This window comes from Bubalus kerabau, chromosome 8, assembly GCF_029407905.1.
Source record: "Bubalus kerabau isolate K-KA32 ecotype Philippines breed swamp buffalo chromosome 8, PCC_UOA_SB_1v2, whole genome shotgun sequence".
NCBI classification, from domain to species: Eukaryota; Metazoa; Chordata; class Mammalia; order Artiodactyla; family Bovidae; genus Bubalus; species Bubalus kerabau.
In genome coordinates, this window is record NC_073631.1 from 122194642 (window position 1) to 122222365 (window position 27724).

At 55.3% G+C, this 27724-nt stretch overlaps 1 protein-coding gene across 2 annotated transcripts in view; it reads right to left on the reverse strand.

Annotated features, from left to right (window-relative positions):
* PTPRN2 (protein tyrosine phosphatase receptor type N2) overlaps positions 1 to 27724 on the reverse strand; it is a 611715-nt gene that overhangs the window by 68469 nt on the left and 515522 nt on the right. For both annotated transcript variants that reach the window (XM_055591390.1, XM_055591389.1), the window contains one exon: positions 19658 to 19852. In XM_055591390.1, coding sequence (XP_055447365.1) covers positions 19658 to 19852 — 195 coding nt within the window. The remainder of the gene's footprint in view (positions 1 to 19657; positions 19853 to 27724) is intronic.

Here is a 27724-nt window from a genome sequence, read left to right on the forward strand (position 1 = left end):
GATTACATCCTTCACGTTTTCTTTCCTTGTGATAGGACCTGAAGGCTGGTGCTTTAAAATCAGATGGAATCAGATGCAGGCTTTTAACAGCAAGGAGGGAGCTGCTTCAGCTACCATTTGGGGAGATGGTGATGCTTCTCCCTTAAAAATAAACATGGTCACCTGTCTCTATTAATGCATGAAAGGAAGATGTGTATGCTGAGTGTCTGAACTCCAAAAGGAAGACGTTTAAGTTATGAGCAAAGAACATGGAAAGATGAAAGGAAAAAGGAGGTGGGGTCAACTGTCTGGGCTCAGCCCACATCACACAGATGCAGGCACAGTACATGGCTGGGTTATGCACACAGATGCGGGCACAGGAAATGGCTGGGTTAGGCGGGCATCCTGTCTGCACAGACTGCTGCATCTGGCATATTTTAAATGGTATTTGTTAATATTATGCATCAGGCAGGCTAAGACATTTGGAATTAGAAATTCAAAGTAGTCTGTTCAAACTCAAGGAAGGGCAGATATGGTTAGGTGATCAGAGGGTAGTTCTGCTGTTTCTTAGCTTAGGAAAGATTTGCTTGAAATGGGAATCACAAACCATACAATCAAGCGTATTCACACTGCCATCTGACTCCAGTGACAATAACCACACTGGAACCTCCGGACACGGCCGGCACCCTCCTCCCAGCAAGTTCTCACACCTGCCCCGCCCGCCCAGTCCCACCTGGCGAGGGACGAAGGGTCTCACCGGACAGTTAAACACGTGCCGTTTTATCTCCTTCAAACCGGGAACTTAAAGTGCAGCGCGCTACACACGCATCATATTAGAGAAAAGGAACACGCAGGGACCCAGACCAGGCGGCTCAGCGCGTGGCCCTGTGTGGGCAGCGGGGCTCACTCGGGAAAAGCCAGCATGACTTGGAATCCAGCCCCTGGGCTGCGTGTGCCAAGCCTGAGGGAGCCCCATCGGGAGAGAGGAATTAGGAAGGAGGAATGAAAGCCCGTTCCTGCGGCCTTTCCTCTTTTTATCACACTTTCAGTATCACCGCCGAGGAGGAGGCGTTTTTGAGGAGGGGACATTCGCGCGTGAGATCGCAGGGGGCAGTCTGCGTCCCTTATCCTGGCGAGTTGGGAAGAGGATGAAAGCCTGACACTGACCAGCAAAAGCATCGGGCACGCGCAGCAGAGGTGGCCTCACCAACGCATGTGAATCAAGGCCGTTTCCCCCAGTCCCCCCGTGAAAGCTCTGTTTCTCAGGCTGAGCTGTTTTGAAGATGGAATGGAATCTCGGCAGGCCCAGTGACCCCGAAAGCTGTTCTCAGGCTGTCTCAGCGAGAGTTAGAATCGAGCTCCCCTTTCTGATGTGGTGACCAACCTGACTGTGCGATAGTAGGGATGTTAAATTGTTAAAACAGTGCCGAAAAGTTCACATGGCTCCAAATGCAAAACCTTTAAGAGGACGTCCCCAACGGACGCTCATATAGGCGAGACGGTGAGTAAGTAACAGCCCGGGACAGAGAGGCAGCAAAGGAGAAACGGAAGACGCTGGGCTGGGCTGGGGGCTGTGAGCCCTGGGTTATCTGTTTGGTCTAAAGTTCCTTCTGTACTTGAAAAAATAAACTACATTGAGGAACCAAGAAAACAAAGAAACAAAAGCTTTGAAGAAAACCATGTGCTTTTTCAAAGTACTGCTGGGAAAGCCTCCCCAGGATGAGTTGTTTGCCCCTATGTGGCGCCGAGAAGGGCTGTGCTTTTGGAAGAGAAGGAAAAGGCGACTGCTTGCAAAGCAGGGCGTTGAGAGTGCACGAATCTAGTTCAATTTCGATTTTGTAGAGCTTAACTGATTGGAAGGTTTAATTAATATATTTTTATTATAATTCTGAGTTTTGGTATTCTAAATCTGGAAGAGTCCTTAATTGCGGGGAGGCTTACTGATAACATAGGATTCCCTCATAGCTCAGCTAGTAAAGAATCCGCCTGCAAAGCAGGAGACCCTGGTTCTATTACTGGGTCAGGAAGATCCCCTGGAGAAGGGATAGGCTACCCACTACAGTATTCTGGTCTAGAAAATTCCATGGACTGTATAGTCCATGGGGTTGCAAAGAGTTGGACACAACTGAGCAACTTTCACTTTTCACTTTCTTTACTGATAATGGGCTTCCCTTGGGGCTCAGCTGGTAAAGAATCTGCCTGCAATGTGGAGATCTGGGTTAGATCTCTGGGGTGGGAAGATCCCCTGGAGAAGGGATAGGCTACCCACTCCAGTATTCTGGCCTGGAGAATTCCATGGACTGTATAGTCCATGGGGTTGCAAAGAGTCAGACATGACTGAGTGATGTTCACTTTCACTTACTGATAACAGGAGTTTCCTGAATTCTGCAGGGTCAGGCTCAGGAAGCCTCCAGCTTCACAGCTGGGTTGTTCCCACGGAGGGCTGAGCGGGTGGGAGATGCCCTCAGAGACTCTCCCACACTAACTGATGTGCCCATCAAACCTGCTGTGACCTGCACTCACCTTGCTTTACAGATTTATGGAAAAGGAAAATCACAATTTTATGAAGACTTAAACCGAAACCCTGGTGGAAATGTTAATAAGGGACACGCTCTGTTCCAGAAGCGTTATAATCAGTAAACTTTAAAGAATAAATATTTTGTCCTCACCACCTCTTCTGACTAAACAGGAGAACGTCTCTTTATACAACTGAGTTTGTTTCACACTGGGCACTTTAGTGCCATGTAATTTTGGGTGTGTGCGTAGGAGAGAGTGACAAAGGTCTTCTGCAGTGAGGCTGAGTGAGAGCCATGCGGTAATAGTAACAACAACAGTAACTTCGCCTGCCTTTCAGGGCTGACATGTTCAAGAAGCTCAAAGAATTTTAAATGAACAATTGTATGAACCTTAAGATCTTATTTAACATCATAACAATTAAGGTTATATGAACATAGGCAAAATACAAAGGTGAATACTTATAAGCAGTGGAAAATAATTAACAGAATTATACCATATTTCCATAAATATACAGCTATTTATATCTAAACCGAAGGCAAAAAAGCTTTGCCTGGCATTAAGAGTGAAACGTGGATTCTGCCTCTAATTGTGAAAGAGGAAGCTGAGAATTGCAGTATTATTTCAGAATCTTGTTCATGTGTTGGTAGATTTAGCCATTTATTTGTTCATTCAACTAGCTTTATTAAAAGCATCGTAGGAGCCGGGGTGTTGTATGTTCCGGGGACCCAGCAGGTCCAAGACTCTGTCCTCGGGTGCTGGGGTTTTAGCTGGAGAAAGACCACACACGGTAGGTCAGCAGCATTTAGAAGATAGCTTCAGACAACGGCAGGGGGTGAGGGGACTAAAACAGGTGACTGGGGGGTGAGCAGCCCAGGAAGGCAGGCCCCTCCTGAAAGATGGGGAGGCGAGGCTGCAGGGGACGGCAGGGAGTCACTTGAGGGAGAACGTTCCGGATGGGAATGGGCCCCGTGGTTCCAGAACCAGAGAGAGGCCGGGGTGGCGGGGCCCAGGAGGGGGCACCAGGGGCCAGGGCTGGGAGCTTGAAAGCTGAGGGTGGGGAGCAGGAGACGAGGCTTATTCTAGAGTGGCGAGGGCCAGCCGGGAGCTTCACGCAGAGGCACACGATGACAAAGATGCCCCGTTCCGTGCCAGCCTCGGGCAGGACCGAGGACACCAGCCAGGCGTTCCGAGAGGGGCTCAGGGGCTGGTCTAGGGCCGACAGTGCAGGCAGAGCTGCCAGGGTTCCCTAACAGAACTCGCCAGAGGCTTCAGGTCGAGTTAATACAGATTCCGCGCATTTCATTCTCCTGCCTGCTCTTCCTCACCCTCCCAGATGTCTGCAAACCCTGACCCCTCACTCAACCGGTGAGGGCAGGTCTGGTCTCAGAGGCAGAGTCGCAGCCTGACCCCCGACACAACTGGTGAGGACAGGTCTGATCTCAGAACCAAAGCTTCAGTCTAGATCCACTTTAAGTCAAAAACCTGGGTAGAAATCGGACTGCTCAACAACCCTGACGCTTCTAACAGCCTGCATGCTTCGTTACCCAGACAAAATCTTCAGATATTTGATGACACTAACTTTTATCTTAGCTTTGTTCTACAACATCTCATTGAAGATCAGTTTGCCCAAGAGAAAACACACAGTCAATACTTAACCCAAACTTAATATGCAAAATCAACCTAACAACTAAACCAACTTGATATACTTGGGTGTGCTGTGCTGTGCTAAGTTGCTTCAGTCAGGTCCAGCTCCGTGCAATCCTAGGAACCGTGGCCTGCCAGGCTCCTCTGTCCATGGGATACGTCGATATACTTACACAAATAAGGCAACTCCTGAAATACACACAAGGGTGTGTGAGTATGCGTGCATCTCCAAACACAAGAACAGCCCTGAGGAAGCACGTGGTAACCGGCCACCGTCCCAGGGAGCAAATTCTCCTGGTTGCACAGAAATACTGATCAGCTCTTCAGGTCATGTGGGTCCAGGAGTTCCGTCCGCATGCTGATTGTGGACTGGTTCCCAGATGACACGAAAGCCTCCTCCAAGAGATTCGCACCCTGGAGTAGCCAACAGGCCCAGTGCACTCGAATACACTTGAGTGAAACCAAGACGATCCCAGGCTTTGAGAAAACGAGAACGTCTAAGAAAGGCCTGGAGCACACACCTGCACCAGCTGTCCTTGCTGGCTTGCCATCTTCGGGTCCCACGTGGGAAGGGGTCCAGGGCTCTCAGGGAACCACCCAGCGCCCAGGCCCAGCTGCCTCCTCCAGCCCGCGGGGCTCCAGGACCATCCCCGAGCGCCCAGAACACTCGTGGGGTCTGCCACAGGCCCTAGAAGCCACACCCCGCCCCCCAGACCAACCTTCCCACGCTTCGGGAAATCCCAGCGTGGCTGTTCTCCTGTTCACAGGACACCAGGCTCTAACCAGGTGATACCATAAACTGGCTATCGATTCAGTGGGAGGAACCGGTGCAGAGAAGTGAAAGATGCGTTTTCAGGCCGATCACTTTACTCCTCACCGCCCCAGTGCCTGGCGTGGAGCCCAGCATGGCCTAGGTGGTCAGTAAACACTTGATGAACGAGGGGGGTGCACCCACCCACCTAGCCCCACCTGGAGAAGGGGCCCTAGCTCCACGGCCTCCAACGCAGCCTCAGCACCAAGGCCAGAGCCGCCCGGTGGACGGGGGGTCACCCCGAGAGACACTGAGCCGTGCCGGCCTCGACAGTGAAAGCCGTTGGGAAGAACGGGTCTCAGCGCTTCATTTTTTAGTGTTCTCCACAATATTGAGTATCTTAAACGAGCACTCAGCAGAGGGAAGGACAGACTTCTATGCTATGAAACAAATTTTAATTTCTTGCAGAATATTCTCATAAATTTCTTTTTTTTCCGCCTTGCTTTTTTCTCTGCCTAGCTTACCAACGCTCTCACCTTCATTGGGATATTTGGGAATATTGCATAATCTATTCCTGGGATGCATGAGCAGCTCTGCAGCTTATAAAATATTCATTCACTTTCAAAAGTATTTGCACCCTGCTGTCAGACGTGGACAGATTCATACAGAGTATCGGAAAATGGCTATTTTAATGGCAAATGCTTTCCTCAAACCTCTCCACTAAAACATTTTCTTCAAAATTATTTTCATAAGATGAACAATTTCAACATTAGCGGCTAATCCCCTTTCATTTAAAACTCTGCTGATAAAATTCTTTGCTTGTCATTCAAATAGTAAGTAATAATTATAGACTGGAGGCTCCCATCTCTGGATTCATTAATGGTAAATTGCATGGAAGTCTGAAGCATAAGGCGGCTTTGATACATCTCAAAATGCAATTTCCATAGCTTCCCTTGGCTATGTACAATTAATTATACAGTTAATAAGGGAAATATGTTAATGAAAGAAACATTATTCATCCAGACCACCTGCCTTCACCAAATATCTTTTGTAAGCTTCTCTTCTTTTTGTACTTTTGGTCTACAGACAGTAAAAAAAAAAAAAAAAAAAAAAAAGACCTCACAATTGACAATGTGGTGATTTTAAACATCAGTCTCCCAGGCTGCAGCTACTTCCATTAACACAAGTCTAAAGAAAAATTAATTCAAGTTTATTATATTTCTACTAATTTCTGCCTTTTAAAAGCTTAAGATGTCTACCCATGGCATTTTAAATGCCTGAAACAGCTGTTTATCAAACAAAAAATTACTATTAAGCTGTCTTATTTCTACCAACAATACACTCATCTTCATAGATAAATGGAAAGCCCTGGAAAACTAAGAGAAACTGCAAGAAAGATGCAGAAGCCCCAATCATTCTGAATAGATTAAACTCTCCTAAGTCGTTTCTCATCCACTGCAAACCCCTGTGTTTAACAATCATTATATCCTCTCATTCCTTGGATAGTCGGAGTATGTCTATAGATGGTTTAGTGCAGAAGCCAATGGTAACCCTTACTGACAGTTAACGTCTGAGGCTTTGATGGGAAGAGAGAGCAGAACAGTTTAGCGAGAAAGTAAGCTGTCCAGCTGTAGCTGCCTCTCTGTCTGCTTTTTATAAATTACTTGGACAATAAGAAAGAATGCATCTGCAAATATTAGTTTTAAACAAATTTTTATTAATATAGATTAATAGTCTTCATTAAATGAGATAATAAGCATTTGATTCCAGCCTCAATCATGTCTTTTTGATATATGAAAAATACTTTCAACCATGAGTTATTCAGAAATTCCATTCATGTTCAAAATGTAGTTGGAAACCAACCTTGGATTCCAGAGCTGATAGGCAAGAAGAGGAAAAAAAAGAATCATGACAATGCAGTTTTAAGATAACAAACTCTCAAAGATCTTCTAATGAAGAAACTAATTCTGGGAGACAACATTCTTCCCAAAGAACATCCCTGCCATCTCTAGCACGGGGTGGGGGGCCTGACGGGTGACGTCAGACAAGAAGGTGAGCGATGAAGAAATCACTGCGTTTTCACTGCCATTCGGCGGCTCAGGCAGTGCTACCTCCAGATCGTCGTGAATAGCAGCTGTGGGTAGCGTTTCCGTGTGTGCACCAGCAGGCCCACATGTGTAAAGGGCCACCCGCCCACACCTCCCCAACCAGATGGTCACCTATAAAACTCAAGTGGCCCATCTCAAATCACAACAGTAAGAGCAGATTCTGAGACCCAACACCTTCACCATCACCTAGCTGACATGAAAAAGCTGAGAGGAGGCAATTTTCACTCGAAAGATGACGGCAACCGCTTAACAGGGAAACCTCTCAGGAAGAGGAAGGGGGGGTGGTTGCCTAGCAACACAGAGACAGCATCTCGCGCATCGCCAAGCAGCAGGGCTTTTCTTAGCAGCAGTCTTTTCTGTTCTGTACCAGTGATGTACTCGTTACAATTTTCTGATGGAGTTTTTAGGAAGAAGAAAGAATTCCAGTGGGTGCAGTAAAGGTTAGCTAGGAGAGCAACGTACACATGAATTTCCCCTCCCATATCCAGATGGGAAAGGCTGGACTCTACAGAATAGTATTAGGGGATATTTGCAGACGATCTAAAAGTGCTATTTGGAAGTACAATGTCTGGATTTTAATTTTCTGAAACCAACAGGCCACACGCTCGTTGGCAATAATATGAGAGCGGGGAATAGAAGTGATACCAAGACAGGAAAAGCTAATATAAGACACACGCATTTACCCTCATCTTCTTACCAACCAAACTTGCTGAGAGGGATGAAGCCTAGACATCTGTCTCCTGTCTCCCCAAGACCTTCCAACCAGCAGAGAAACCGCTAAAATACAGCAAAGAAAAAGGGAAAGATGAAGCTTTAATCGTCAGCCACAATAACCAGGAGTTGGCTGACAAGCGTTCTTTGTTCAATTGCTTTCAAATGGGGAGTTCAAGGTGGGAGAGAGAAGAGAGTTGATCTATCAAACATTATTTTCACTTTTTAGGGTGAAAACTTGGAGATAAGACTACCAAACGCATTTTTCATCTCTCCCCAGTTCAGCTGCCAATCATACCGTGAGCTGCCCGAATGACACGCCCACGCGCTCTCAAGGTTTGATGGGTGAAGCGGAGGATTATCAGATGTCAGTCTTCCTGCTCCTCCAGCACAACCCAACTGGGAACCAGCAGGGCCCCTCCCAACAGCTGCCTCGACTGTCACGGCAACACACACGTCACTGGCATTCCCCGCGGCCACCAGACGTGCGCATCCAGGGTCCACTCACCTGCCCAGCTGCTGCTGACCAAGGCGCCTGTCCACGCACGTCCACAGACAACCTATGCTGCACACAGCTGTGCAGGCACTTCCTGAAGCGAGGTGACCCTTTTCAGTTCAGTCCCTCAGTTGTGTCTGATTCTTTGCGACCCCATGGACTGCAGCACGCCAGGCCTCCCTGTCCATCACCAACTCTAGAATTTGCTCAAACTCACGTCCATCGCGTCAGTGATGCCATCCAACCATCTCCTCCTCTGTCGTCCCCTTCTCCTCCTGCCTTCTATCTTTCCCAGCATCAGGGTCTTTTCCAAGGAGTCAGTTCTTTGCATCAGGTGGCCAAAGTATTGGAGCTTCAGCTTCAGCATCGGTCCTTCCAATGAATATTCAGGCCTGATTTCCTTTAGGATGGACTGGCTGGATCTCCTTGCAGTCCAAGGAACTCTCAAGAGTCTTCTCCAATGCCACAGTTCAGAAGCATCAATTCTTCGGCACTCAGCTTTCTTTGTAGTCCAACTCTCACATCCATACATGACTACTGGAAAAACCATAGCTTTGACTAGACGAACCTTTGTCGGCAAAGTAATGTCTTTGCTTTTTAAAATACTGTCTAGGTTGGTCATAGCTTTTCTTCCAATGAGCAAGTGTCTTTTAACTTCGTGGCTGCAGTCACCATCTGCAGTGATTTTGAAGGCCCCCAAAATAAAGTCTCTCACTGTTTCCACTGTTTCCCCATCTATTTGCCATGAAGTGATGGGACCAGATGCCATGATCTTAATTTTCTGAATATTGAGTTTTAAGCCAGCTTTTTCACTCTCCTCTTTCACTTTCATCAAGAGGCTCTTCAGTTTCTCTTCACTTTCCGCCATTAGGGTGGTGTCATCGGTGTATCTGAGGTTATTGATATTCCTCATGGCAATCTTGATTCCAGCTTGTGCGTCATCCAGCCTGGCATTTCACACTGCGTATAAGTTAAATAAGCAGGGTGACAATATACAGCCTTGACGTATTCTTTTCCCAATTTGGAATCAGTCTGTTGTTCCATGTCTGGTTCTAACTGTTGCTTCTTGACCTGCATACATATTTCTCAGGAAGCAGGTCAGGTGGTCTGGTATTCTCATTTGTTGAAGAATTTTCCACAGTTTATTGCAATCTGTACAAAGGCTTTGGCATAATCAATAAAGCAGAAGGAGATGTTTTTCTGGAATTCTGTTGCTTTTTCTATGATCCAATGGATGTTGGCAATTTGATCTCTGGTTCCTCTGCCTCTTCTAAATGCAGCTTGAACATCTGGAAGTTCACAGTTCACGTATTGTTGAAGCCTGGCTTGGAGAATTTTGAGCATTACTTTGCTAGTGTGTGAGATGAGTGCAACTGTGCGGTAGTTTGAGCATTCTTTGGCTTTGCCCTTCTTTAGGACTCATGACCCCTTTGCCCATGTACAAAAGTGAAGTGTGGGAACTGGCCTGGACGAGGCGGCTGGGCACTCTCAGGATACAGGAGCACCTTGAGGTGTCTCATTCATTATGTAGAACATGAAGCTGGGCCTTAGATGTGATTCTGAAGGTGACGTGAAATCAACTGGCAGTGGCCATCCACACTGCGTTTAACCTGCAATGAGTCTCGTGTTCTGAAGATGAGAACAAATAACCTGCAAGGCCTCCTCTGTGAGAGCCTGGAGATGCTGGGTGGACGGCACAGTCTGCCTGTCACAACATAAAGGGAACTCCCGGGCGCTGGGCTTCCACTGTCCACACGACACCGTGGGCAACCAGACGTGTAGGAGGCAGGGCGCTGGGTGTGAGACACCTCCTCCCCAAACCAGGACGCCCAGGGACCACACTGTCAGTGAAAGCATTTGCCGAAAGCATAAGCTCCACAAGGAGCTTACCTGTCTCCTACAGACTCAAAATGGGAAAACATTCGGACCTGGGGCCTCATCTAGGGTTGAGGGTCAACCTCACGATACGTACGTCACCTGGGAATCTCTGGGTGGGGAGCTGATGTAAAGATGGTCCTGGTTCCGTGAAAGCCGGAGTGGCAGGAACGTCCATCGCAAGACCTCGCCCTTGGGTTGCCACTGTCAGCATGGCCTACACAAAATTCTGAGATAAAGCCCCACCGATGAGGAACTTATAACCTGAAATTCCAGAATCCAACAGATGGCAAACCTACCCAGGTGTGAGTTTCAGCCCATAGGAACCTAGATAATAGAAATATCAATATTACATGGAAACAGTCAAATGCTACGTTTATAACTGTCAAAGGAGGTTCAACAATTTAAGACAAGTACAATGCAGTAGGCAGACTTGGAAAAGAGTAACAGAACAACTGCAAACAAAAACACACTCCTGGAGACCACAGACACACAGGACATGTCACGTGGTGAATCAGACGCTGCTGAAGAGAGGCGAGGCACGCTGGGCGGCAGGGCTGGGGACACTCCCGGAATGCAAGGCAGAGGGGCAGACAGAGAATATGCACAGGGGAGAGTAACAGCCTATAGTCAGATGGAAGCTGTGAATGGCGCTCCATCTTCTAGAATTGGTGGAAGATAGGAATTCTGACTTCATGAATTGTAGTAAGTCTGGAGCAAAAGAAAAATATATCATGAAGTAGGTCCCCACGAAGACAGGGCACAGGGAAGTTCCTTAACGACGGAGCTGCGGACTTCAGGAAGAAAGTCAGATACTCACGAAGGTACAGCATCTGCACCACCAACAGCCTGTCAACAGCCTCGGGGGCAAGAAAACAGTGCTTAAAAGCGACCAGAATCTGACCCTCGTCTAATCTACCATGCAAGTGTGAGGACTACTTAAAGACATTTTCAGACAAGAATGGGAAGACTTTCCTACTAAAGGACTGCAAGAAGAATATGTTTTAGGACAAGAGGAAATTGTACCCAAAACAAAGAACTGAGGAAAGTGATGCTGATGTGGAAAAAAATGAGTCAACCTGAATGAGGGCTGAGTATGAAAATCAGTAATTAAGAAATGGTTAGTTTAAGGGTATAAACATACAGTGAAACTAAAATACTGGAAAATGACAAAATTGTCTCAGAGGGAGAGATCAGGGTCAGCGTCAGCGTCCCTGAGGTTATCTGGGAGGGGGCAGAGATGTGCTTGGTAAAATCACCCGGATAATAATTAAATTACAAGGCTGAGCCTGTGGGGGGCAGGGAGCTGGACTCGGGCGAAGCCAGGCCTCGCAGAGGAAGCGAGGGGGCGACACCTGGGCACGCCGGCGGCCCGCCCCACACCTCTGGCTCACGGAGGCCTGGGGGGCCCTGCACAGGCGGCTTGGGCACCCTCACGGGGCTTCGTGAGCCGCCCTGTTCCGCGGGTGGGGAGACCAAGCCGATGGTCTTGAGCGGCCCCAGGGGCTGCCCTGGGAGGCAGCCTTTGGGTTTGGGACCACCTTTCGTCAGCGCCTCTCCCCTCTGACTCCGGAACAGAAACCGTCAGAGGACAGAGGTTGTGACCCCTGGGGTCCAGCTTGTGGGTCACGCCTTCACCTCTGGCAGACGCGCTCAACTGAGCAAAGGGAGAGCTGGACTCTCCCTGCTCAGGGAGCCGCAGGGGCCACATGTAGATGGAGTGCAGCCTCATTCTGGCCAGGGTCACGGCCGTTCAAGGCTGTGTGAACGCTCCGCTTCTCCAGAGCACTCTCACCCTGGGAGCAGGACTGGGGTTCCCAGAGGGGCTACAACCTTTCCTGCCGTTTCCTGCCCACCCGGACAGCGGCCCTCCCTGCCCAGGCCTCCCAGGACAGAGGGTCTCCCAGCAAAGGACCCGGCACTTGGCTGCATCCAGCCTGCTCCAGCTGCGCCCTCCTCGTCACCTCAAACAGACTGAAAGCTTCTCAGGACCGCACACTGACCGACTACTCCACTCGGACACTCAGGAGTGCGTGCTGCGCCCTGGAGCTGTGCCACCTGGCAGGGACGGAAGGATGAGCAACAGTGGTTCCCTGATGACCTGCTGGTGAAGTGCAATTTCAGAAGCTACATGTTATATAGAGAAGCTATGACGAGCCTAGACAGCATATTAAGAAGCAGAGACATCACTTTCCCCACAAAAGTCTGCATAGTCAAAGCTATGGTTTTTCCAGCAGTCATGTGTGGATGTGAGAGTTGGACTATAAAGAAAGCTGAGCACCGAAGAATTGATGCTTTTGAACTGTGGTGTTGGAGAAGACTCTTGAGAGTCCCTTGGACTGCAAGGAGATCCAACCAGTTCATCCTAAATGAGATCAGTCCTGGGTATTCATTGGAAGGACTGATGTTGAAGCTGAAACTCCGATACTTTGGCCACCTGATGCGAAGAACTGACTGATTGGAAAAGATATGGATGCTGGGGAAGACTGAAGGCAGGAGGAGAAGGGGACGACAGAGGATGAGAAGGTTGGATGGCGTCACCGACTTGATGGACATGGGTTTGAGCAAGCTCCAGGAGATAGTGAAGGACAGGAAGCCTGGTGTGCTGTAGTCCGTGGGGTCACAAAGAGTCAGACACGCCTTGGAGACTCAACAAGAACAACACGTTATATACTACTGATTTTACACACAGTTCCGCCCTGGGCCTGGACTCACGCTGTGGTCACTCCGTTTCCCGAGTGTTTCTAAATCTGCCAGACCCCAGATGAGCCCTTTGGGCTGGAAGAACGTGGCCTCTTTTCTGGGCGACATGTCAGGTTTCGCTGAGGGAGGCGGTCGGGCACATGGGGAGCGTTTCATGTCTGTGCGTGTGAACGGACACTTCCCAAGTGCTATCTGGACACCAGTTTCCATTTCTTCCCCTCGGAAACGTTAACTCACAAACTTACAGATTGTGTTTGAGCGTTCAATCTAATTAAAAAAATCCTAACTGAGCGCTGGATCCCACACAACTCACTCTCTACAAGAAGGCACAACGAGCAAGAGGTCGTTCCGGCCTCATCCTAGCACTTTAAACCATAAATCAGCTGTTTAATAATCACAAGACAAGTCACACCCCCCACCAAAAATGTCACGATGGCTCTGTGCCCCCAGGACTGGGCAGGGGAGACGGCCCTCCCTCAGGACCCAACAGTGAGGAGCCACCGACGCCCCCTGGCAGCCCAGTGGCTGACTCAGTGCTTCCAGCGCAGGGGTGCAGCTGCACTTCCTGCTTGGGGAACTAGGGTTCCGCAAGCTTCGCGGCCAAAATAAAAGCCACTGACCTTGAAGCGCCAGAGCAGCCCGAGCCGAGGGCCGGCCGCGTGGGCGGCACAGTCAGCAGGGCCCCGGTCGGCTCTGCAGAAGCCCAGGGCCCAGGCCCGTGGGTCTGAATGTTGCCCCGCCTCCCCACCTTCTATTCCCCGCTGAGCAGTGGTCCCACCCCAGCTCCTGGTGAGACGCTGACGGCCCCACGCGGTTCCTGCCACGTGCTGTTGCTTCCTGTGCTAACACCTTCCTTTCCTGAGGACCCTCCTAGAGATGCGCCTTCTCCCAGAGGAGGGGGGTGTGGGGGTCACTGCGCCCAGAGGGGGAGGGGTGGGGTCACTGTGCCCAGAGGGGAAGGGGTGGGGTCACTGTGCCCAGAGGGGGAGGGGTGGGGTCACTGTGCCCAGAGGGGAAGGGGTGGGGTCACTGTGCCCAGAGGGGGAGGGGTGGGGTCACTGTGCCCAGAGGGGAAGGGGTGGGGTCACTGTGCCCAGAGGGGAGGGGTGGGGTTGCTGCACTCGGGGGTCACTGCACCAGGGGCGTGGGGGTCACCACACCCAGAGGGGGAGGGGTGGGGTCACTGCACCCAGAGGTGCAGTGGAGGAGACAGCCCGCATCCACCAGCCTCCCCTCCAGCCCACTCGCCGTAGGTGGGGGCTGCACAGCAGACGCCCCGGAGCCTGGGGAGCTGGCCGCCTCCCGGCAGTGTAAGCCATCGCCTCCAGCACAGTGCGTGGTGCAGGGCTCAGGCAGAAAGGACTCGGGCCTCTCCCTGACTTCACATGAGCAGCAGACGCACGCGGTTCAGGCCTCAGGCCCCGTCATGTGCTAACTGTGTCCCCCAGACCCACAGGAGGAAGTCCGGCCCCCAAGACCGTGGGTGCCAGTTTGCCTGGAGGTGGAGCTTCGAAAGAGGTGATCAAGTGGTGGGTGGGCCGTGGGCCACCCTGACTGGGGTCCTTATAAGAAGAGATGAGGTCATGTACACAGAGGGACGGCCGTGTGAGGACGCGGGGGAAGACCACGTCCATGTGGCAGAGAGGCCCAGGCAAACGAAATCTTCCCACACCCTGACCTCGGGCTTCCAGCCTCCAGGCCTAGAGACAGTCAGATTCTGTCGTCTGAGGTACACTATCCAGGGTGCTGATCGCCGAGCTAAGACAGGCCCCGTGAGGGCCAACGACCCACAGCAGCGGGACACTCACGCCTCCGGGGGTAGGAACACAGGCGACGAATTTAAAGACCAAGAAGCTGGGGCTGCCCACCCCCTCCTCCGACAGACCGGGCCTTGGGGAAGAGACGCGGCTTCCGGCTTGGGCCTCTGACTTCTGCCGTCGGGGGGCACAGAAGTGTTAACCTGAGCTGAGGAGCCCGGTGGGGAGGAGACCGTGCCAGCACTCACAGGCCCAGTGGTCAGGGTGCAAAGGAGGTGGCTCCGGGGAGGCCCACTGCGGCTGGCCATGAGGGCCGAGTGGCCGACCTCTCCATGGACACAGCACGTCCTCCACCCGTGCAGCCCGTCACCAAACACCCCGCCTCTGTCCGTAAGTGTCCTCCCTTCTAGAGGAGGCCTTGGTCACGGTTTGTAGCGCGGTAACCTCCCAGTTTCCAGGGGCTTACTTTGCCACCCTCAGTTTTATCGTCTTCATCTGTGAAATGGGCTGAAGCCAGGTCCTACGTCATGGTTTCTCGGGACATTGCTGCTACTCACGCTCAGGGGTGCTCACTCCTGTATTTTCCAGGAGTGAAGGGGATGCAAAGATCCAGTCCAGACCCCGACCTTCAACTTGAAGATGCGGCCACTCCATCTACACGGCCTCGCACGTGAGCTCCTCCGACTCCAGGCCCTGGGGACCCCCACCTGCTCTCAGCACCATCCCAAAGCTGCATGCTGACAAGTCAGCCTCTGAAGACGAGCGTGGTCTAGAAACAGGCCTTTTGAAAAGGTAAATTCAAAGGTGACCCTTTAGCTTTCCAAAGGGTGGATGGGGGTCTGAAGAAGCCGTGCCCGTCACGGGTGTAAACGACGACGCTGACCGCAGCTTCATGCAGTCCCTGGCCCGAGGCCTCCGTCTCTGGAGCGCTGTGCTGAGCTGCATCAGACCTGGTCACGTTGCCTTGGAAACGCGTCTTCAGAAGCCAGCCCGGTTCACTGCTCCATCTCCCCTCGTGGTGACGCTGGGGCCCCCACCGCATCCCAGGCCTGTGTGCTGCGTGGTCAGGCCCCGCCTCGTGGCCCCCCTCCTGGGCTCACAACCCCCCCGAAGCACCGCTACGTGCACCCAGGGCTGCGGGGTCCGGACGTCTCCCCGCGGGGCAGGCCCTTGCTCCTCAGCTTCGTCGGAGGAAAATTATTCCGATTTTGGCCCCAATGCTTCCCGGTTTACTCGTCGCAGCTGCAGGTCCACAGGCCCGGCGTCTCACCCTCCCTAGGTTAGCCCTCACGGGGAACTCGCGGGGTGCTACCACTGAGCCCGTGTTGCAGATGAGAAAGCAGAGGTCAGAGGGTTCATCAGGGACTCGGGGCCGGGACACGGCCATGCTTCCTCGCTTCTGCCAGTTGTGGGGGCCTGGAGCCCTCGCCGCCAGCAGGATGTCTGTCTCCAGGTCTAGCCCCAGGCTCGGCAGCCCCGAGGCTGTGCCGGGCCCCGTGGCAGGAGGTGGCTCTGGGGGCAGTGGGCTCCTGATGGCCGGCCTGCTCTGCCCACGTGCCCACTGCGGCCGCCAGGACTCCCCTCCCGTTCCCCGCTCCCTGAGACCTCACCGCCTCTGGGCCTGCACCAACACCCACCTCCCTGGCCCACTTCTCTGCGTCTTGTCCCCCTGCCCGGGACCCCCGGCACAGTGGGAAGGCCGTCCCTGCTGTTGAGCTGGCTTGGTCTCCTCTGTCTTGGAGACCGCGCTGGTCGGGTGGGCTGCCGTCAGTGACTTCATCGTCGGCACCGCAGCCTGTGACTGCGTGCACTTCTCCCGTGAAGGCCTCACGGGGCCCCCTGCCTCCTCTCAGGGGAGGGCTGACGGCTCCTTCTCACCCCCAGAAGGACTGGTGTGTCTAGAGCTCTGTACGGCAGCTCCCAGCATGGGGCCTCAGCACAGAACCCGACGACACGCCGCGTGGCTGGGGTGGCTGGGGTGTGGAGCGAGGGCGCTCAGGGCCGAGGGCTCCCTCAAGGTTGGCCCCCCGCCGCCCTCCAGCTACATGGCCTGGCTCAGCAGCAGTCTGCTCCTCAGTCCTTCAGAGGCTCCGGGCTCTGCCAAGGGGCACGTTCCGTCCTGCACCTTGGGGGTGAGGGCGCCTCCCAGCAGGTTCCTGGTTGGCTCCTGGGGTCTGCTTGGACTTTGGCACCCATGGCCCCCACACTGTTGCGAGTGATCCCGGGGGCCGGCTGTCTGATGCCGGGAGCAGTCCTGATGGAGGGCCGGGAGGCCCAGGTATGGCACGCCCGTGTCCCGGCGGCCTTGATGGGTCAGCAGGTTGGGGGGTCAGGTCCCGAGGTTTAGGTGCTCTGTGGCCCATGCGGACGCACGGCCAGCATCCACGCACCACTGACAAGACTGCCCGGCCCAGGAAGGTGGCCCCGTGAGAAAGGCCGCGGTTCCTGAGCCTAAGAGACGAGCCGCACCACCTGCCGTTGTGGGTGAGACAGTGTAAAAGTCCACGGGGACCCACTTCTGCCTGTCGCCACGTCTTGGCGCCCCATGCGGGGGATGACCATGGTGGGCTGAGAGGCCCCTCTGTGCCCGGGTCAGGGGGCAGCGGCTCGGGCCATGCCCAGTGGGGTCCTCGTGGCCCCAATGGCCTGTCTCCACGGGGTTTGCTCCCCACTCTGAGTCGGGAGGAGCAGCTGGTGACCCCCGTTCAGACGAAGTCGGTTAATGAGAGGGAGCTTTGAGTCCATGGGCCGGCCCAGGGCATGCAGGTCTCTGTGTGGGATGGAGGTGGGTGGGGGTTGCTGCCGTTGTGGGGGCTCGCCCCAAGTTAGTGGGGCTGTGGGCGGCTGGGGGATGGTGGGTCGGGACTCACCCAGAGACTACCATCAGGCTCCTTCTTACACCTGCCGTCACACACGGGAACCGAGAGACACAATTTTCTATGGAAAACACAATACTCTCACCTCCCGTTTGGAGGTGAGATACATCAAGTTGCAACTTGAAGGTCTGGAAATATGGAAACATCCACGACAAAGACTCTCAACATGCGTCTCCCGGAGGGAACTTGCCAGATAAACACCCCTTGCTGACGTGTTGGCCCCAACACGGAATCTCATTAGAAATCTGAACTTTCGGATAAATTTCCTTTTCTAAAAGGGATGTGTTCTCTAAAAAAATCAGCTCTAAAGTAATATGGCCACAGTTACTTATCCACAGAGAAGTTCCCTGGCGGCTCGGTCTGTAAAGAATCCGCCTGCAATGCAGCTGACCCGGGTTCCATCCCTGGGTGGGGAAGATCCCCTGGAGGAGCGAATGGCAACCCACTCCAGTATCCTTGCCTGGGGGATCCTCTGGACAGGGGAGCCTGGGGGCTCCAGTCCGCGGGGTCACAGAGTCAGAGACGACCGATCGATTGAGCCACAATCCACAGGAGACGCTCTTCCTGGGTTGCTGGCTGTGGGCGCAGCAGGGCCGCACCTCTGAGACCCGAGGGTGAGCTGTCTCCCCAGGAAGCTGCAGACCCGGGACTCAGGATGCCCCCACGTCCACGTGGAGCCCTGGGAGCGTCGTGCGGCCTGAGCCCTGGGCCCTCCGCCCGCAGGGGCGGGAGCAGAGCTGAGCTCCTGGACTTCGGCTTCCTCCTGTCCTGTGGTCTCAGCTGTGTCCGTCAGTCTGTGAGGCGCCTACATCTCCTGCCCTGGGACTCGCACATCCGGTAGTGAGGCCTCTGCCCACTGAGGTCACCGCGGGCGACCTGAGGCCTCACCTCCAGCTGCCCACCGAAGCTCTTTAGCGAACACGTGGTCTCCCAGCTGCTCTGGGGCGAACGTCTGTGTCTCCCACATTCCCTGGAATCCGGCCCCCAAGGTGACGAGGGCAGAGGTGGGGCCCTCGCGCCAGGATCAGGGCCCTCACGAGACCCCAGAGCTCCCTGCCCCCACCCCACAGAGGACACGCTGAGAGGCTGCCATCTGAGAGCCAGGACATGCGCTCCCACTGAACCCCACATCTGCTGGCCTTGTCTCAGCCCCCGCCTCCAGACCGAGGGACTTCAGCATCTGCTAAGCCGCCCATCTGTGCTGGTCTCCTGTTGGGGGAACCCAGACACTGGCTTCCTCTGGCTGCACCCCAGCACGCATGCTGTTAGCAGATGAACACCTAGGAAAGTCCCCACGGAGAGCAAACATTTAACACCACAAGGGCGGCGTGTGGGACCCACCCCATGGCGGGTCTCTGGACTCTAAGTATGGTGGACACTCCTCCCCAGTCACGGGGGCCCAGGTGCTCTGGGGCAGCAGCCCAGGCTCTGCCCAGGGTCACCTGCAGCCCGCCCCCAGCAGGAGGGACTGTGGCCAGAGAGACGGTCCTGACCAGGGAGAGGGCGGGGGCCACGGCTGTCAGGACCTGTCCACACGGTGCAAGGGGCTGAGTTATGAACGCGCGCCTCTTATAAAACCTTGATGGCAATTATGTATCAAGTACCACCTGCTGGAAGGGCGGGGGGCTTCCTATGGGGAGGCTTCTGTGGTGAGCGGGCAGCTGACCCCTCCCACGAGAAGCAGCATGGGGTGGGGGGGACATTTATTCACCGAGATGCTGCTGCTCAGAAAGCCTCGCACACAGTCAGCACTCAACTGTGTACATTCAGTTGGCGTTCACCTGTGCGCATTCCCAGGGCAAACCCCACAGCTGCTCATTGGGGCCAGTGTTCTGTGTAGAATGGGGACAACCCTCCCTTGGGGAGGCCTCGGGGGGAGGCTGGATGTCAGGGTGCCCTCCCCTCACCGCCTCACCAGCATGCTGGGCAGTTGGGGACCCTCCCCCATCAACCCCACCTCTCCCAGCCGCTCCCCTGGTGGGAGGGGTGCAGGCTGGTCAGTTGCCCCACCCTGTCCCTCCCACCCACTCCCCCAGTGGGCAGGGCGCAGGCTGGGCAGTTGCCCCACCCCGTCCCTCCCAGCCGCTCCCCCAGTAGGCGGGGCGCAGGCTGGGCAGTTGCCCCACCCTGTCCCTCCCAGCCACTCCCCTGGTGGGCAGGCTGTGGCTGGGCAGTCAGGGACCGCCCTCCCCCCCTCCGCCTCTCCCGGCCACAGCACGTGGCAGGGCCCGGGGCCTTACCAGGACCATGTGGCCAGTGGAGATGTCCATGTTGGGCTGCACGGGCTCCTCTGACCAGGACGAGGTGCTGCTCCGCGCGGAGGGGCTGGGCATGGGCCCGTCGCTGAACTGGGAGGACACACTGCTGACGCGGGACGTGTGCGCGGCCTCGGGGCGCTCGGTCGTGCGCACCGCCATGCGCTGACGGCACAGCTCCTGCAAGACAGCGGCTGGTCAGAGCCTCCCACCTGAGTCCCGGGGCCGCGGGGCAGGGCTCACCTGAGACCACGCGCACCCTACAGATGCGCTCACAGACACGCACAAGGGCAGACATGCTACAGAGACAGGCATACTGACACAGACGCAGTCACACACACAGACACACAGAGACACACACACAGACACAGACACACACAGAGACATACACACACATACACACACATAGAGTCACACACACAGACACACACACATAGAGACACACACACACACATAGAGACACACACACACACATAGACACACAGAGACACACAGAGACACACACAGAGACACAGACACACACACATAGAGACATACACACACACACACAGACACACAGAGACACACACACAGACACACATAGACACACAGAGACACACACAGAGACACAGACACACACACATAGAGACATACACACACACACAGACACACAGAGACACACAGAGACACACACACAGACACACATAGACACACATAGACACACACAGAGACACAGACACACACAGACACACACAGAGATATACACACACACACACATAGACACACACACACACAGAGTCACGCACACAGACACACACACGCAAAGACACACACAGACACACACAGAGACACAGACACACACAGAGACACACAGACACACACACACACACAGACACACACACAGACACATAGTCACACACACAGAGACACACACAGAGACACAGACACACACAGAGACACAAACAGAGACACACACACACAGACACATAGTCACACACACAGACGCACACACACACAGAGTCACACACAGAGACACACACACACACACATAGAGGCACACACACAGACACACACACACAGACACACAGAGACACAGACACAGACACACACACACGCATAGACACACAGAGACACACACAGAGACACAGACACACACAGACACACAGAGACACACACAGACACACACACACACGCATAGACACACAGAGACACACACAGAGACACAGACACACACAGAGACACAAACAGAGACACACACACACAGACACATAGTCACACACACAGACGCACACACACACAGAGTCACACACAGAGACACACACACACACATAGAGGCACACACACAGACACACACACACAGACACACAGAGACACAGACACAGACACACACACACGCATAGACACACAGAGACACACACAGAGACACAGACACACACAGACACACAGAGACACACACAGACACACACACACACGCATAGACACACAGAGACACACACAGAGACACAGACACACACAGAGACACAAACAGAGACACACACACACAGACACATAGTCACACACACAGACGCACACACACACAGAGTCACACACAGACACACACACACAGACACACACACACAGACACACAGAGACACAGACACAGACACACACACACGCATAGACACACAGAGACACACACAGAGACACAGACACACACAGACACACACAGACACACAGAGACACACACAGACGCACACACACACGCATAGACACACAGAGACACACACAGAGACACAGACACACACACAGGCACACACAGACACACAGACACACAGAGACACACAGAGAGACACACACACACACACATAGAGGCACACACACAGACACACAGACACACACACAGACACACAGAGACACAGACAGAGACACACACACAGAGTCACACACACAGACACACACACATAGACACACAGAGACACACACAGAGACACAGACACACACACGCATAGACACACACAGACACACACACACAGACACATAGTCACACACAGACACATACACGCAAAGACACAGAGACACACACAGAGACACAGACACACACAGAGACACACACAGAGACACACACAGACACAGACACATAGTCACATACACAGACACGCACACACAGACACACACACACATAGACACACAGAGACACACACACGCATAGACACACAGACACGCACACAGACGAGCACAGGCTCAGGCGGGGCTGCCGGGCCCACCGTGGCCGCCCTGGCCCATGTGCTGTGTGGACAGACTTCAAGCGCCTCTTCCCTCCTCAGAATGTGGGCTCTGGTGGGGGCAGGGGTTATACTGAAATATAGACACTTGTACTTTCGTCACAGCATTAGGAAAAAACCCGCTTTTTGGTTCTTCTTGTTCCCAAAGCCTCGCTTGCAGCGGTGAGGCCGCGCGGGAGAGAATCAGCAGAAGCGTGCACGGGGGAACGGGCAGGGTGGACGGGGACGGGCCTGCCAGGCGCGGGGCCTGGGCCTGCCGGACGAGCTCCCTGCGGCTGACGGAGCTTGGCTGGGTCACCGCGGGGCCTCAGGGCCCCGGCACAGGGGTGTGTGACCAGCCTGGCAGGGGAGGCCCGGGTGTGCCGGCGGCCGCCAGACTCAGGGCTCGGTGGTCACCCGGCCCCCTGGAGATCCGGCTGGACGCTCCCCGCTTCTGACCCACAGAAGTGCCTTTGGGGGGATCCCATCAGTCACGCTGCAGTGACTCCCAGCCCTGCCCAGCGAACGCTGTCAGCAGAGCCGTCCAGCAGAAGGACGTGAAGAGAAAGTCTACAAGAGAATCTGGGCCCACGAGTTGAAGACTGCTCGGGGCAAAGAGGCAGTGTGGAGACCCGAGGCTCCTCCTCTTCCCTGGTGCCCTCGGGGGCCACACCCCGCATGCCCGGCTGCTGTCCTGGCCTCAAGGTCCTGCGGGCAAGGAGGTCTCCGCTCCGTGTCCTCTCGCCTGGCCGCCTGTCTCTGGGACTAAAGCTCGTCCTGAGGCCGCTGAGGGCTCGCTCTCCCCAGGGACACTGTGCTGACCCTTCCCCGGGTCAGAGGATGGCTCAGGCGCGCTGTGAGGGGGGCCACCTGGCCGAGAGCCCCCAGACCCGTCTGAGCATCTGCGGGGGGCGGGGTGGGCACTGCAGAAGCCAGCGCAAGAGACCAAAGGGAAGGAAGGGTGGTGGTGAGGGGGGCCCTGCCGCTCTCCCCCAGGGCTCAGGAGTTACCCATGGCTCCCAGACAACCAGTCTGCCTGAGACTTCCCCCTCGGCTTCACGGAATCTTAGAAGCAACAAGGAGCCCAACACAGCGGGTGTGCTCAGTCGCATCCACAGGCCACCTATGGACCGCTGGCCAGAGCTCCTCTGTCCGCGGGAGTCTCCAGGCACGAATGCCGGGGTGGGTTGCCACGCCCTCCTCCAGGGCATCGTCCCGACTCAGGGAAAGAACCTGCATCTGCTGCGTCTCCTGCACTGCAGGCGGGCTCTTCACCACCGAGCCACCGGGAAGCTGCACGACAGGCAACTGTGCCGATCCCAAGGCAGATGCCTCCAGGGCCAAGTCCATGTCCCACTGCTTCCCACTTAGGCACGGCGGATGTCACCTAACTTTGAGAAAAGCACACCGAGAACTTTCTGCAGTAACTTGCGAGGTTTCACATCGTTCACCCAGAAGAACAGAAAATGCCCTCCAAGAATGGCTCCTCTGGGGAAGAGGATCTGAGAAGCTGGCGGTTCACCCCCCGAACAGTAGAACATCAGGGCAGCTGCTGTCTGCCCTGGAGGTGCTGGGATGAAGGGCGACTACGGCCACCCCGGGTTCCATCCCTCCTCGGTCCCCATGGAGAGGGCGTGCCCTGGCGGGGCCCCTGCCTGGCCAGACTCCCTGTGTGACCTTGGGCGAGGCATTCAGGGCCCGGCCTGAGGGCTTTCACCCTGAGACGGAAGGAACCGGAGAGCGCAGAAGACTCAAGGGCTCCAGTATGCAGAACGCCAGTGAGGCCCCGCCGTGAGGTCCATCACAGACCCTGTCACCATCCCTGTCACTGACTAGTGCGGGAGTGGAGGGGGTCCCTCACTGACCAGTGCGGGAGTGGAGGGGGTCCCTCACTGACCAGTGTGGGAGTGGAGGGGATGCCCTCACTGACCAGTGCGGGAGTGGAGGGGATCCCCTCACTGACCAGTGCGGGAGTGGAGGGGCTCCCCTCACTGATGAGTGTGGGAGTGGATGTTGGTGCAATTAAGACAGAACCATTCTCTAAACCAGATCAGCTCTCGGTGGCCTGGCGAGTTAGAGACACTTTTCTGGAAGCAGGAATTTTAGAGGTGGGGGTGCCCCAGATCACCCCACGGCCTCCTCACGAGTCACTGGTGATTAGGACCGACTTGGAGAGCCGGCCAAGCCACACAGGTGCCTGTGGCCCCCAGGACTGGCCCTGCAACTCAGGCCCAGCATTCGCCGGGCCGCTACTGAGAGTGGATTCTCCTTGTGGGTCTCTGTGTTTTAGATAAAAGCTGTGGCAACAATCCAAGAGAAGCCGCGACCCCCCGCCCAAGAGCACCAACAGTGACCACGGGCCCAGGCTGCAGAGGAGGCCCCTCGCCTGCCCAGAGCGGGACTCCAGACTGTGCAGGCCCACTGCCGGGGGGCCCACGCGAGGTCAGGCCTCTTTCACCTGCAGATAAAAGTGGGTGCAGCCGCTAAGGGGGGGACGCTTGACCTCAAACTGACCACAGTCCAGCCTCTACGCGATAAATGATGAGGTGGGACAAGCTGAGAGGTCGTGGAACCAGGGGAGGATCAGCCCGAGATGAGACACCCGGGGGCCAGAGCCACTGCTCCTGGGGGCCTGGGAGGGCCCGGCCTGGCGCCAGTGGATGGGTCAGGGGGGAGGTGATACGCCCGGGGCCCAGCAGCCGCCTTGCCCCAGCTCCCGCAAGTCACCGGCGGAGGTGAGTCCCGAGGGCCCTGAACAGACACTGGGCAGCCCTGCCTCCGCAAAGCCACCCCTCCAGACAGCACGCCAGGCCGCCCTGGCTGAGCACAGGCCCCCTGGAGCCCAGTGCCCTGCACCTGCTGCTCGAGGCTGCGATGGCAACAGCAGCATCCCCCACGCTGATCCTCTCCTGGCTCCTGGAAGCGTCCATCCACTCACGTCCGGAGCGGCGATGCCAACACTGAGTGGCGATGCTGACGCAGAGTCCTGGGGGCGGCAGTCGTTGGCTGTGTGACCTTGAGCAAACCGGCGAGCCTCTCTGCGCCCCCACCTCCTACTCTGAAATGGGGACACAGGCAAAGCTGTCCGGAGGCCCGCGTGGAGACCAGGCTCAGGTGGAGCGTTCAGGAACAGGCCTGAGCCCCCGGTGGCCATCAGCGTCTTCACGAACTTTCTCAGCAAGCTGCCCACTCAACGCTGGACGCTGGGGACCCTGGAGGGGTGCAGCCAGGCCCCCACGATCTGGCTGGCAGGCCGGCGGAGTTGAGCAGCGACAAGGGGCCTCGAGGGGTCAGGACGGGAGCCACATGGGCGGATGAAGGCGGATGTGGAGGCCAGGAGGTGGGCAGTGAGGGCAAGAGGGCAGGAGGCCCACGTGGCTGGAAGAAAGCCCCCAGGAGGGTGGCTGCAGGTGGGGGAGCAGGGGGCCAGGGCCGCCGTGTCACCCCTTGGGGAGCAATGCTGGGCTCCCATCACATACCCTCGCTTGGCCCCCACTGGGGGACCTGAGTCTGGCTGCAAGAAGTGTGGAGGTCTCTGCACCTGGCGTGGCTGCGGCAGCGAGCTCCCTGGTCCCCCCAACCTGCAGCTCAGCTCCCCCGGGGGTTTGCCTGCTGCAGTCCTCGAGGCTGGGGTCCCAACCTTGCCCTCTGGACCCGAGACGGGGGATGAGCTGCGTCTGCTCAGATTAGCAGGCTGTGGCACCGTCAGCAGCTGTGGGGCTTGTCCGTGCTTGCTGCAGGACCCAGAGCTGAGTGCCACGCCGCGCCTGCAAGCAGGCAAGTCCCACCCCCGCCGCAGCTCCTGACCTAACCCAAGAGCGCCAGACTGGTCCGTCCGCAGCAAAAACAGGGCTCACCCCACAGTGGTTCAGTCTGACGATGACCACACCCCCCCTGGAGGGGACACGCGGGTCCCGGTGTCTGAGGAAAGGGCTCGAGTGAACCTTCGGTCCTGGCTCCTTCCACCCAGTACCGGGCAGAGTCCCTCACGGTCACTGCGGCCACCTCCCCGACTGGCGGCCACGTCACCCCCTACACGGTCGCAGGACATTCTGTGTGAACCCAGAGAGGCAGACGGTCACAGAAAGATGTGGAAATCCCAGGGGTCACCGTGCAGCCTTTTAAGTTAGTCCTTTATGTTGATTATAGCTTGTAAGTTAATAATAGAAATTCTATATTTTGTCCATGCTCTGAGCAATGCTTGAAAATTAAAATTTTCAAAGGAAAAATGAACTTTTTAGAACATACCTGCCTTAGTAATGGTCTGGCCAGGAGACTACCTGGGTGGGTTTTCATTGCCCAGGTGTATGGTTTTGTGGCAAGGTCCCAGTCTGTGGGTCTCGCAGCAAGGCCGCCTAGTGTGGTGGGTTCACCAGGCTGCCCGCCCCTCGACCAGATGGGGAACCTGCAGACAGAGCCTCATTCTTCATTTAAAAGGACCACGTCTCCCGAAAAAGGCATCCGCAATCCACACGGCGACAGTGTAGGCATGAACCCGCTGACCCCTCAGGCGACAAGACGGCACACCAGCTGGGCTTAACCACTTAGATGTGACGTGCAGTTCACAGCGTGAGTTCCCATCACACGGAGCTGCGACCAGGCCGACGCGCTTCCCTGAGTTCACTGCCTGCCTTTACAGCCAGGAAGGGCCACGCGGCATCGTCGCGTGATAAACGCTGCAGTCGCCAAGACCAGTCTCCTGTAGGTGACAGCCTGTGACGGGGGGTGAGAGTGCAGAGCTATGAGCTGTGGTCATCCGGAGAAGACGGCCCACTTGAGCAAAAGGACACTGACCACGCTGAATGAACTCCACAGCCGGCTCTGAGACAAACCCAGAGACAAGCCCACTCACGTTCGGGACTTTTCCTCATTCATAACCCTGGCAGCCAGCAGACGGGGCCGAGTCCACGCCGAGCACTCACTCCCCAGGTGAGGTCACGGGAACCCCAAATGAAAACTGTGGGACACAGCCCATTGAGGTACGAACTAGTGTGTGTGTGTGTGTGAGTCACTTGGTCGCGTCCAACTCTTTCTGACTCCATGGACTGTAGCCCATCAGGCTCCTCTGCCCATGGGATTTCCCAGGCAGGAATACTGCAGTGGGCTCCGTCTTCTTCTCCAGGGGACCTTCCCAACCCAGGGAACTCGCATCTCCTGTGCTGGCGTTCTTCACCACTGAGCTACAGGGAAGCCCGCGGACTACAGAGCAGCCTCACTGAAATCAGTCCCCTTCAACTTTGCAGACGCGGCCACGTCCTGAGCACAGACGAGAGTCTGGCAAATAGCCTTTACTCGGCTGGACGGCACCTTCCAGCCCCTCCACCAAACAAAAAATCTTTAAGGAGTTTAAGATCCAGACTAACTCTCTCTTGATTAAAAACGGACTCTGCTCATGATCTAGGACATGTTACTCTCATAAGAATGATCCTGAGCATTTAGCACGATGCCCTTGAGTGGATAAAGGCAATTACCATCCTCGGGTCCCGATTCACGTGACTCAACAACCAAGGGCAATCCATTACGAAGAGGAAGATGGGCAGACTCAGCCACAGGCGTCTTTTGCTTGCAGACCTACACGCAGGGTCGACCAGCCGTGCGTGGCTTCCCTTCAAACGTCTCTTGGCTCGGGGTGCCCCTCGTCCATCCCTGCAGAGTGGGTGCCAGCACAGAGCTGGAGCCCCGGGGCTGCACCCGCAGACGTGGGGCTCCCTTCCCCCCAGAGCACTCTCTGCGGCTGTGACCGGAGCCCTGGCTCAGGGAACACTCCCACTAGGAGTCTGGCCGGATCTGTTTCTCCTCACAGTGCCTGCGCTTTAGCAGGAGAGAAGACGGC